Below are 12,839 nucleotides of genomic sequence, written 5' to 3' on the forward strand. Positions count from 1 at the left end.
AGTTGTTGGAAATGGATTTTCAAACTACTGAATCACTGCTTAGTAATGAAATCAATACCTTAAATGAATTTAACTTCATCAGCGGTGCAGTTCAACAAGAATTGACCTAGTTTGCTACTCAGTTGCAGACCTCAAGGATTTCTACCCTACTTTGATACCTACCTATCTTGATACTTAAAACATAAATAGCTTTATTGGGATATAATTCACAAGTTGTATGATTCACTCATTTTTAGTATGCAAGACAGTGCTTTTTAGAAAGTTCACAGTGTTGTTCAATCACACACAATTTGATTTGTGTTGTAAGAGCTCTTTATATGTTCTGGATGTAAATCCTTATGGGAGATATGATACGCAAATATTTTTTCCGAGTCTGTAGGCTGTCTTTTTACTTTTTTGATGGTGTTCTTTGGATCACAAAAGTTTTAAGTTTTTATGTAATCCAATTTATATTTTTTTTGTTCATTTGTGTCTTGTACTTTTAGTGTCATATTTAAGAAACCATTGCCGAACCCAAGGTCACCATGGTTTGTTCTTGACACAGTGTTCTTTATGCTAAATTTAGCTCAGTTGGCCTCTGAAGCTGAGATTGTGTAATGGTGAAAACGGAGTGCAGTGTTTGACATAATGAGGACTAATTTTTCAAATGTATCAGTGAATCTTTTTTTTTTTTTTGAGATGGAGTCTCGCTCTGTTGCCCAAGCTGGAGTGCAGTGGAGTGCAGTGGCACAATCTCAGCTCACTGCAACCTTCGCCTCCCGGGTTCAAGCAATTCTCCTGCCTCAGCCTCCTGAGTAGCTGGGATAACAGGCGCCCACCACCACGCCCGGGTAATTTTTGTATTTTTAGTAGAGACGGGATTTCATCATGTTGGTCAGGCTGGTCGTGAGCTCCTGACCTCAGGTGGTCCACCCACCTCAGCCTCCCAAAGTGCTGGCATTACAAGCGTGAGCCACCATGCCCTGCCAGAAACCCCATCTCTACCAAAAAAAGAAAAATTAGCCAGGCATGGTATAGTTCCAGCTACTTGGGAGGCTGAGGTTGGAGGATCGCTTGAGCTTTGGAGGCAGAGGTTGCAGTGAGCCCTGATTGTACTCCAGCTTATGTGATAGAGCTAGACTCTGTCTCAAAAAACAAACAAACAAACAAAAACAAGACAGTTATTACAACCTGAAAAATTTACAGTGAAGGCTTTCAGATCCTTAAATGGTTTAAAAGTAGATTTTAGCCGGGCGTGGTGGCTCATGCCTGTAATTCCAGCACTTCGGGAGGCTGAGGCAGGCGGACACAAGGTCAGCCTGGTCAATATAGCAAGACTTTGTCTCCACAAAGAATAAAAATAAATTAGCTAGGAATGGTGGTACATGCCTGTAGTCCTAGCTACTTGGGAGGCTGAGGCAGGAGGATCCCTGGAGCCTCGGAGTTTGAGGCTACAGTAAGCTATGATTGTGCCTGTGAATAGCCAATGCACTGCAGCCTGGTGAGAAAGCGAGACCCTGTCTCTAACAAAAACAAAACAAGAACAACACACACACATAGACACATTGTTCAGCTGTACAAAATTATTTTCTTGCTTTTTTTCTTCTTTTTTTGAGACATTAGAGTTTCTCTCTGTCACCCGTGAAGTGTTGTGGCACAATAGTAGGTTACTGCAGCCTTGATCCCCTGGGGCTCAAGGGATCTTCCTACCTCAGCCTCTAGAGTACCTGGGACTAGAGATGTGTGCCACTAAATTTTTTTTTTTTAAAGATGGGTTCTCACTATGTTGCCTAGACTAGTCTCAAACTCTTGGCCTCCCAAAGTGCTGGGATTACAGATGTGAGCCCCTGCACTCAGACCTGCATGATTTCTTATCCATATGGTAGAGGAATTTCCATCTTTCTTTCTTTCCCTGCCTCCCTTCTTTCTTTTCTGTTTTAATGATGAGTACTGTATAGATACATTTAGAAAAAAAAAATTTAGGCCAGGTGGCTCATGCCTGTAATCCCAACACTTTGGGAGGCCGAGGTGGGCGGATCACTTGAGGTCAGGAGTTCAAGACCAGCCTGGCCAACATAGTGAAACCCCATCTCTACTCAAAATATAAAAATTAGCTGGGCATGGTGGCACACCCCTATAGTCCCAGCTACTCAGGAGGCTGAGGCAGGAGAATAGCTTGAACTTGGGAGGCAGAGTTTGCAGTGAGCCGAGATCATGCCACTGCACTCTAGCCTGGGTGACACAGTGAGACTCCGTCTCAAAAAAAAAAAAAAAAAAAAAAAAATTAGACATAATACCTATAGTGATATGGCTTACATGTTGTGGATGAATGTGTTTAAATAGAAATGAATATGTATGTTTAACTTGAATACAAGACAAACTTATTAAAGACTAAGTCATATACATGATAAAAAATCAAAATCCTATTTTTCTGTTATTCACATCCATTAGGAAGAAGTAAAATATACTCAAATCCAATATACTTGATCTGTCTGGTAGTGATACCTAAATAAGGTAATGATGTTAACATCTTGTCATTTCCGTTAGTATTTTTACTTGAAAAATCAAATAGCTTTGACTTTGCACTATAATTAGCAATGGCTGCACACAAATTTCAGTTGGACTTACATGTTGTTACTCATATTAATTAAACATAATTTTCTAGGTAATTAATGATCCTATCCATGGCCACATTGAGCTCCACCCTCTCCTCGTCCGAATCATTGATACACCTCAATTTCAACGTCTTCGATACATCAAACAGCTGGGAGGTGGTTACTATGTTTTTCCAGGAGCTTCACACAATCGATTTGAGCATAGTCTAGGGTAAGAAGGGAATGGGGTGGGGAACTTGCAGTTTTTAAGTATTTCCTCTGTCTCATGAAATAGTTATCTTAGGCCAGGCATGGTGGCTCACACCTATAATCCCAGCACTTTGGGAGGCAGAGGCGGGTGGATCACATGAGGTCAGGAGTTCAAGACCAGCCTGGCCAACATGGTGAAACCCCATCTCTACTACAAATACAAAATTAGCCAGGCATGATGGTGCACACCTGTAATCCCAGCTACTCGGGAGGCTGAGGCAGGAGGATCACTTGAACCCAGGAGGCGGTGGCTGCAGTGAGCCGAGATTGCACCATCGCACTCCAGCCTAGGCAACAAGAGCAAAACCCCATCTCAAAAAAAAAAAAAAAAAGAAAAAAGAAAAAACAGGGAAAAAATGAAATAGTTGTCTTAATCTTTTAGAGAATAAGCAGTTTTACAAAATGATGATAATGTCCTTATTTTATTGATGAGAAAATTGAGGCTTTTTTTTTTTTTTTGAGACAGAGTCTCTCTCTGTCACTAGGCTGGAGTGCAGTGGCGTAATCTTGGCTCACTGCAACTTCCACCTCCCAGGTTCAAGCAGTTCTCTACCTCAGCCTCCTGAGTAGCTGGGATTATAGGCACCCACCACCACACCTGGCTAATTTTAGTAATTTTAGTAGAGACGGGGTTTCAGCATCTTGGCCAGGCTGGTCTTGAACTCCTAATCTTGTGATCCACCCGCCTCAGCCTCCCAAAGTACTGGGATTACAGGTATGAGCCACCGTGCCCAGCCCCAAAATTGAGGCTTTTTATTTACCTTGTTGTATTTTATTTATTTTATGTATTCTTAACCACCTCAGATCTTTCCTGGAAAAATAATGAAAGTATCTATAAACAGGTCAGTTGGATTTGTTTTTAAATATTAATTAAAAGCTAACAGGGGCTAGGTGTCGTGGCTCATGCCTGTAATCCCAGCACTTTTTTTTTTTTTTTTGAGATGGAGTCTCACTCTGTTGCCCAGGTTGGAGCGCAATGGCACGATCTCAGCTCACTGCAACCTCCGCCTCCGGGGTTCAAGTGATTCTCCTGCCTCAGCCTCCCAAGTAGCTGGGATTACAGGTGCCCACCACCATGCCCGGCTAATTTTTGTATTTTTTAGTAGAGATAGGGTTTCACCACGTTGGTCAGGATGGTCTTGATTTCTTGACCTCGTGATCTGCCCGCCTCAGCCTCTCAAAGTGCCGAGATTACAGGCGTGAGCCACCGTGCCCGGCCGATCTCAGCACTTTGGGAGGCTGGGGCAGGCAGATCACTTGAGATCATGAGTTCGAGTCCAGCCTGACCAACATGGTGAAACCCCGTCTCTAGTAAAAATACAAAAATTAGCAAGGCGTGGTGGTGCACGCTACAGCTACTTGGGAGGCTGAGGCAGGAGAATGGCTTGAACCCGGGAGGTCGAGGTTGCACCATTGCACTCCAGCCTGGGTGACAGAGTGAGAATCAGTCTCAAAAAAAAAAAAAAGCTAATCGGTCGGTTACTGATACAACTAATTATGTATATTTGATTATTTAATGTTTCTGTATTCTCTATTTACTCTGGTACAGAGTTGCTCTTTCAAACCAGATCATTTTCTTACCTGTCAGGAAATGCATAAGTTAAAAAAGCATTCATAATCTTAGAGAGAAGGCAATGCCTCTGTTATATACAACTAAGCTGAGACTTTGGTCTGCATTTCCATTATACAGTGTAGAGCCAGGAGGAAGTGGACAGGGAAGAATAGACAGTCTTTGAGATTTTCAGGAAGTACTCACAGTATATTACTTTGGTTTTTTGTTTGTGTAGAAGCATTTTTAGTTAGGCACAACATGTGTCTATACTCAAATGTTCATTCATCAACAAATATTTATCGAACTTTCTAAGCCCTACCAAACCACAAAAAGATAACAATTGCCTCTGTCCTCACGTAGCTCAGAGTTCAGGAGAAAAGAATTTAGGAATAGCTAAGATGGAAGTGCTGGAAGTGCATTCAAGTACTTCATCTCCAATTATGTTGTAAACATTACAAAGCCAGATATGCCTACTTTAAAAAAAAACTGTGGTAAAATACACAGAATAGAAAATATATAGTCTTCAGTGTTTTTTAAGTGTACAGTTTAGTAGGGTTAAATGCATTCATATTGTGCAACCAATCGATTGCCAAAACTCTTATCATCTTACAAAACCAAACTTGCCAGGCGCAGTGGCTCACGCCTGGAATCCCAGCACTTTGGGAGGCTGAGGCCGGCGGATCACCTGAGGTCAGAAGTTCAAGATCAGCCTGGGCAACATGGCGAAACCCCATCTCTACTAAAAATACAAAACCAGCCGGGCATGGTGGTGTGTGCCTGTAATCCCAGCTACTCCCAAGGTTGCAGTGAGCTGAGATCAGGCCAGTGCACTCCAGCCTGGGCGACACAGCAAGACTCTGTCTCAAAAAAAAAAAAAAAAAAAAAAAACGAAACTGTATACATACTAAACAACTCTTCATGTCCCTCTCCCTGCAACCCCCTAGTAACTACCATCTACTTTTTTTTTTTTTTTTTTTTTTTTTTTTGGGAGAAGGAGTTTCGCTCTTGTTGCCCAGGCTGGAGTGCAATGGCGCAATCTCGGCTCACCACAACCTCCGCCTCCTGGGTTCAAGTGATTCTCCTGCCTCAGCCTTCCAAGTAGCCTTCCAAGTAGTTGCCTCAGCCTTCCAAGTAGCTGGGATTACAGCCTTCCAAGTAGCTGGCACCTGCCACCATGCCTGGCTAATTTTGTATTTTTAGTAGAGATGGAGTTTCACCACGTTGCCCAGGCTGGTCTTGAACTCCCGACCTCAGGTGATCTGTCCACCTCGGCCTCCCAAAGTGCTGGGATTACAGGCATGAGCCACCGCACCCAACCCTCTTCTTTCTGTTTATGAATTTGACTACTCTAGGTACCTCATCTTAGTGAAATCATATAATATTTGTCTTTTTGTCACTGGCTTATTTCACTTAACATAATTTCCTCAAAGTTCATCTATGTTGTAGCATGTGTCAGTATTTCTTTCCTTTTTTTATTTTTTATTTATTTATTTTTTTTTTAATTTATTTTTTATTTCCTTTTTAAGGTTGAATAATATTTTATCATATGTATATACCACATTTTGTTTATACATTCATTTGTTGATGGATACCTGTTTCTTTTACCTTTTGGCTATTTTGAGTAGTGCTGCTATGAACATGTCTGTACAAATATATTTTCTTTCTTTTTTTTTTTTTTTTTTTTGTGGGGGACGGAATCTTGCTCTGTTGCCCAGGCTGGAGTACAATGGCGAGATCTCAGCTCACTGCAACCTGTGCCTCCTGGGTTCAAGCAATTCTCCTGCCTCAGCCTCCCAAATAGCTGGTATTACAGGTACCTGCCACTACGCTGAGCTAATTTTTGTATTTTTTAGTAGAGATGGGGCTTCAACATGTTGGCCAGGCTGGTCTCGAACCCCTGACCTCAAGTGATCTGCCCGCTTCAGCCTCCCAAAGTGCTGGGATTACAGGTGTGAGCCACTGAGCCCAGCCAATCTTTTCAAGACCTACTTTCAGTTATTGTGGGTGTATACCCAGAAGTGAAATTGCTAAATCACTGTGGTAATTCCGTTTTTAATTTTTGTGGAGCACCCATACTGTTTTCCATGGCAGCTACACCATAATACATCCCCACTAACAGTGCACAGGGTTCCAACTTCTCCACATCATGTCCAACACTTGTTATTTTCTGGTTTTCTTTTTTTAATAGTAGCTATCCTAATGGGTGTGAAGTGGTATCTCACTGTGGTTTTGATGTGCATTCCTCTAATGATGGGTGATATTGAGCCAGAGGTCCTGCTTTTGGGATTGTGTTTGTGTGTGTTCCTGCCTAGTTCTGAAATAGACTGTTCAGTAAAGTTGCCCTAAAGCTATGTTAGAATGTTTGAGGAAACGCACTGAAGTTCTTCAAGACCAGAATTATCACTCTTCTTGCAAACGGAAAAGTGACTTTTTGTGTTTTTGCTCTGCAGGGTGGGGTATCTAGCAGGATGTCTAGTTCGCGCACTGGGTGAAAAACAACCAGAGCTGCAGATAAGTGAACGAGATATTCTCTGTGTTCAGATTGCTGGACTTTGTCATGATCTTGGTAAGCTGTACAAAGCGACATAGTTGTTATGTAAAATCATAACATATGTTACCTCTCTTTGACATTAAAAAATCAGATCAACCGAGAGAATATGGAAATTGTATTTTAATTCTTCAGTTGACATTAGTATAAATGTACTGTTGCTTCTTCCTAGAATGATTCATAAGTAGAAAACATTGCTATTTTATTTTCTTGGCAACTTTCAGTGAATTTCTCATGTTAAACATCTTTGCTAAAGAGGTTTTTTTTTTTTGCTCTGTTGCCCAGGCTGGAGTGCAGTGGCTCATTATCGGTTCACTGCAACCTCTGCTTCCTGGTTTCAAGCAATTCTCGTGCCTCAGCCTCCCGAGTAGCTGGGATTACAGGCATGCACCACCATATCCAGCTAATTTTTGTATTTTTAGCAGAGATGGGGTTTCACCATGTTGGCCAGGCTGGTCTCGAACTCCTGACCTCAGGTGATCCACCAGCCTCAGCCTCCCAAAGTGCTGGGATTACAGGCATGAGCCACCATGCCCGGCCATCATCTTTACTACAGGTTATGTGAAAGGGCTTTTTGATAGTGAGTTTTTCTTACTGCTGCTTTTAGGATGATGTGTGAATTTTATTTTTCTTTTATCCTTCTTGTGCTTTTTTTTTTTTTTTTTTTGGTCTTTTTTTTTTCTTCCATTTTGTGGAGAACGGGGTCTCACTATATTGCCCAGGCAGGTCTCGAACTCCTGGGCTCAAGCTATCCTCCTGCCTTTGCCTCCCTGAGAGCTGGAATTACAAGCATGAGCCACCATGCCCAGCTTTATCCTTCTTATTAAATAAAATCACTATTTTTCCTTCAGTTATTTGGTCAAATCCATTTTCTTCATATTTATAATCTCTAATCTGCCCAAGTGGATTAACACATTTAGAGAACTCCTTGTTTTTTCTGATCCATGTGAGGTCTTGGGCCACTTTAATCCAAGCAAAATAATATCATCCTTGTCCTGTGACAAAGAGAAAGGGGACTGTCCCATTTATCTATTTATTTTTGAGATGGAGTCTTGCTCTGTCACACAGACTGGAGTGCAGTTGGCACGATCTCGGCTCACTGCAACCTCCGCCTCCTGGGTTCAAGTGATTCTTCTGCCGCATCCTCCCAAGTAGCGCCTGGCTAATTTTTTTCTATTTTTAGTAGAGATGCGGTTTCATCATGTTGTTGAACTGGTCTCGAACTCCTGACCTCAAGTGATTCACCTCCCTCAGCCTCCCAAATTGTTGGGAATACAGGCATAAGTCACCACGTTGGGCCAGGACTATTCCTTTTAAATCATGGGGGTTTTTACCTCGATCCTTATAGTTTATTCCTACTTATTCAGGGACCCTGAGAGTTTGTGTGTACCCTCAGGGCAGAGGAAGGGAGGTGCCACTGTTTGGATAGCCAGATACTTAAAGCGAGTAGGCACTCTTTTTATGTCCCCCAGAGACTTGCAAAGAACCAATACCAGCCCCTAGATGATAAATTTGATGAATTTTTGATATTTTGAGAGAGAATCATTGGGAAACCTTTGCCAGTCCCCAGGAGCCTGAGCACTGCATTAAGCGAGCCTTTATGTGTAGCCTGTGACTTGCAAAGAAGGGCCAGGGCCAGCCTTCCCTGGCTAGCTGGAAGGGCCAGGTTGACTTCCCTCTCTAGTTAAGTGGCTCACTTCTTTTTTTTTTTTTTTTTTTTTTTTTCAGACGGAGTTTAGCCCTGTTGCCCAGGCTGCAGTGCAATGGTACAATCTTGGCTCACCACAACCTCCACCTCCTGGGTTCAAGCCATTCTCCTGCCTCAGCCTCCCGAGTAGCTGGGACTACAGGCACACGCCACCACGCCCGGCTAATTATAATTTTAGTAGAGACGAGGTTTCACCATATTGGTCAGGCTGGTCTCAAACTCCTGACCTCAGGTGATGCACCCACCTTAGCCTCCCAAAGTGCTGGGATTATAGGCATGAGCCACCACACCCAGCCAAAGATAGATTTTTTTAAGCTTGAGAGTTATAAGATAAATTCTAATTTTTTCTTCCTGCACTCCAGTGGATTTTCTTTCTTTTTTTTTCCCCGAGACGGAATCTCACTCTGTTGCCTAGGCTGGAGTGCAGTGGCACAATCTCAGCTCACCGCAACCTCCGCCTCCCAGGTTCAAGCGATTCTCCTGCCTCAGCCTCCTGAGTAGGTAGGATTACAGGCGCCTGCCACCACACCCGCCTAATTTTTGTATGTTTAGTAGAGACAGAGTTTCACCATCTTGGCTTGTCTCCAACTCCTGACCTCGTGATCCACCCGCCTCAGCCTCCCAAAGTGCTGGGATTACAGGCGTGAGCCACCACGCCCAGCCCCTTCTATTTTCTTTTGAGATGGAGTCTTGCTCTGTCACCCAGGCTGGGGTGCAGTGGTGTGATCTTGGCTCACTGCAAGCTCCACCTCCCAGGTTCACACCATTCTCCTGCCTCAACCTCCCGAGTAGCTGGGACTACAGGTGCCCGCCACCAAACCCGGCTAATTTTTTGTATTTTTAGTAGAGACAGGGTTTTTACCATGTTGGCTCGGCTGGTCTTGAACTCCTGACTCAAAGTGATCCACCCGCCTCAGCCTCCCAAAGTGCTGGGATTACAGGCATGAGCCACCACACCCAGCCCTAGTGGATTTTCTTAAAACTGCTATTTTAATCCAGATATTTTCAATCTGAAGATTTCAAAAAGTTTTTGGCATTAATATTCTTTTTAGTTACACAGAATTGTCCATTTATCAAGCCCTGTGTGGTGGTGCATGCCTGTAGTCCCAGCCATTCGGGTGGTTGAGGCAGGAGGATGACTTGAGGTCAGGAGTCCAAGGCTACAGTGCATAATGATCATGCTTGTGACTAGCCACTGCACTCCAGCCTGAACAACATAGCAAGACTCTGTCTCTTCAAAAAAACAATAAAAACTGCCCTTTTATCAGATTTATGTAAGCCCTGGTGACTGGAGACCGCTTGATGGAGAGCTTACTTTTCCATATGTTTCTGCTTCCTGTTCTCCTGTTTTAGAAATAGGAAGGGAGGGTTTGTCCCTTTTTGTGATTGTATTTTTAAATTATTAATTTCTGTTGCTATTCAAGTTCAACTAAAAAGATTAAAGGATTCAGTTTGGCCGAGTGTGGTGGCTTACGCCTGTAATCCCAGCACTTTGGGAGGCTGAGACGGGCGGATCACCTGAGGTCGGGAGTTCGAGACCAGCCTGACCAACATAGAGAAACCCCATCTCTACTAAAAATACGAAATTAGCTGGGTGTGGTTGCACACGCCTGTAGTCCCAGCTACTCAGGAGGCTGAGGCAGGAGAATTGCTTGAACCCGGCGGGGCGGAGATTGTGTTGAGCCAAGATTGTACCACTGCACTCCAGCCTGGGCAACAAGAGTGAAACTCCGTCTCAAAAAAAAAAAAGAAAAAAGTTTTTGTTGGTTTAAAGATGTTTTTCTTGTTCTAAGGCTGCTTTTGTTTTTAAGGTCATGGGCCATTTTCTCACATGTTTGATGGACGATTTATTCCACTTGCTCGCCCAGAGGTGAAATGGACGGTATGTATTCATATAGTCAGTAGTCAATAAAAAGAATGACTATTTAAGCAGGTTCTTTAGTTAATTTATCTGTTTGGTTCCACTACTGTGTTATAAAATACTTCCCCATTACAGTGTCCAGGGTGCTTTCATTCATATATATATATATATATGCTTTTGTTTGGTCCTCACAGTAGTCTGTAAGGAAGTTATCATTATCTCCCTTTTTACAAATAAAGGAACTTGAAACTCTTGGATGTATATTGATGCATCAAAAATCACAAAGCCGTTAAATACTGGAATCAGCAATACAAAACCAGTTGCCAGTTTAATGCTCCTTCTGCTCCATTGTACTACTGTATAATAAAAGGCCAACTCCAATTTTGACACATTTGGTATGACCATGAACTGTTACCAGCCAAGTCATATATATTAAATGAATCATTTTAAATTAGGCATTTGCAGGTGGCTGTCCCATATTTTGGAATCAATTTTCGAGAAGTAAAATTAGGTTGATTTTTACTATACTGTATTTCTGGAACGGGAATAGAAAAAGGATATTAATATATATTGAAAACTTCTTACATGTCAACCACTTTTTTTCTCTCTCTCTCTCTTTTTTTGAGGTATAGTTCACATACAATAAGTTGTCCAGATCTTAAGTTCAGTGAGTTTTGACAGGTGTATACATCCATATGACTATTACCCAGTCAGGATATAGAGCATTTCCATCTTCCTGAAAAATTCCCATGTGCTTTTTCCCAGTCAATTCCCACTCCCCCTCACCCCACCATCACCTTCTGATTTTTACAAACATAAATGAATTTTGTTGTTCTTAGACTTGATTAAGCAGAATCATATAGGAGGTCCTATTTTATGCCTTGCTTTATTTACTCAACATAATGGTTTTGAGATTTGTTCATGTTATGTGCCTCAGTAGTTGATCCTTTTTTTATCACCTACGTAGTGTGGCATTGTGCGAATAAGTCACAATTTGTTTACCCTTTCTCGTTTTGTTGGAATTTGGATTGTTTTCAGGTTTTGGCTGTTATGAGTAAGGTTGTCGTGCACATTATCACAAGATTTTGGTAGAAATACATTTTCTATGTTGTTGTAGTGTGGAAAGTTAATTACATTTTTAAAACAAGAAATACGTACAGCAGAAATATATTATTTTATGAAAATAAAAATAGATAAAGAAATACATTTTCATTTCACTTAGGTAAATACTGAGGAGTTAGAATTGCTGGGTCATATGGTAGATATGTATTTAATTCTATAAGAAACTACCAGAGTTTTCCAATGTGGGTGTACCATTTTACACTCCCATCAGCAACATACTGGAGTTCCAGTTGTTTTACAGCCTCATCAACATTTGGCCTTTCAGATTAGCCCTTCTAATGAGTGTCAAATGGTATTTCATGGCTTGATTTTCTAATGTATGTTGAATAATATTTCCTGTACTTTGTACTTTGTTACTGATATATCTTCTTCTGCAAAGAACTCTGAACATTTTACTCGTTTAAAAAGTTTGATTGCTTGCTCTTTGATTATTGAGTTGTAGGAATTCTTTATATATATATGGTTAGGTATATGTATTGTGAATATTTTTCCCCAGTGTCTAGCTTGGCCAATTCATTTTTTCATGGTGCCTTTTGAAAAACAGACGTTTTCAATTTTGATGAAGTACTCTGGTTCTTCAAGCCAGTAAAATGGGTAGTTTCTCACCAGTTTTTCTGTCTTGGGGCCTGCCCTTAGGCGAAAAACCATAAAACCGGAATGTCGCCCAGTACCTCTCCCTTCTAAGTATTGAGGTCTAACATCCGCTTGGTTTTGGTCTCTTTCCAGGACCTTCAGTGAGTTGTCCAGAGCTTATAGTTGTTTTCTTCTGCAGTTGATCTAATAGGATCTACTCAATCATTACCAAGTCTTTTCCTTTAAGCATTTTGCCTTTCACATTTAAACCCTTAGCTCATGTACAATTTATTTTAGTTTAAGTATATGGGAGAAATCTTTTTTTTTCTTTTTTTTTTTTTTTTGAGATGGAGTCTCACTCTGTTGCCCAGGCTGGAGTGCAGTGGTGCAATCTTGGCTCACTGCAACCTCCGCCTCCCGGATTCAAGCGATTCTCCTGCCTCTCCTTACAGGCGTGTGCTACCACACCCGGCTGACTTTTGTATTTTTAGTAGAGATGGGGTTTCATCATGTTGGTTAGGCTGATCTTGAACTCCTGATCTCATGATCCGCCCGCATCGGCCTCCCAAAGCGCTGGGATTACAGACGTGAGCCACCACGCCCAGCCGAGAAATCTAATTTTTAAATAGTTC

The 12,839-nt window shown here is 41.8% G+C and overlaps 1 protein-coding gene across 6 annotated transcripts in view; it reads left to right on the plus strand.

Moving 5' to 3' along the window:
* SAMHD1 (SAM and HD domain containing deoxynucleoside triphosphate triphosphohydrolase 1) overlaps positions 1 to 12,839 on the plus strand; it is a 60,685-nt gene that overhangs the window by 12,706 nt on the left and 35,140 nt on the right. For all 6 annotated transcript variants that reach the window (XR_010119410.1, XR_010119409.1, XM_055265152.2 and 3 more), the window contains exons 4-6: positions 2,645 to 2,805; positions 6,846 to 6,961; positions 10,463 to 10,533. Coding sequence is in view for 4 of the 6 variants with exons in the window: in XM_055265152.2 (XP_055121127.1) it covers positions 2,645 to 2,805; positions 6,846 to 6,961; positions 10,463 to 10,533 (348 nt within the window). In the remaining 2 variants the exon portion in view is untranslated. The remainder of the gene's footprint in view (positions 1 to 2,644; positions 2,806 to 6,845; positions 6,962 to 10,462; positions 10,534 to 12,839) is intronic.

This window comes from Symphalangus syndactylus, chromosome 24 (genome assembly GCF_028878055.3).
Source record: "Symphalangus syndactylus isolate Jambi chromosome 24, NHGRI_mSymSyn1-v2.1_pri, whole genome shotgun sequence".
Lineage (NCBI taxonomy): Eukaryota > Metazoa > Chordata > Mammalia > Primates > Hylobatidae > Symphalangus > Symphalangus syndactylus.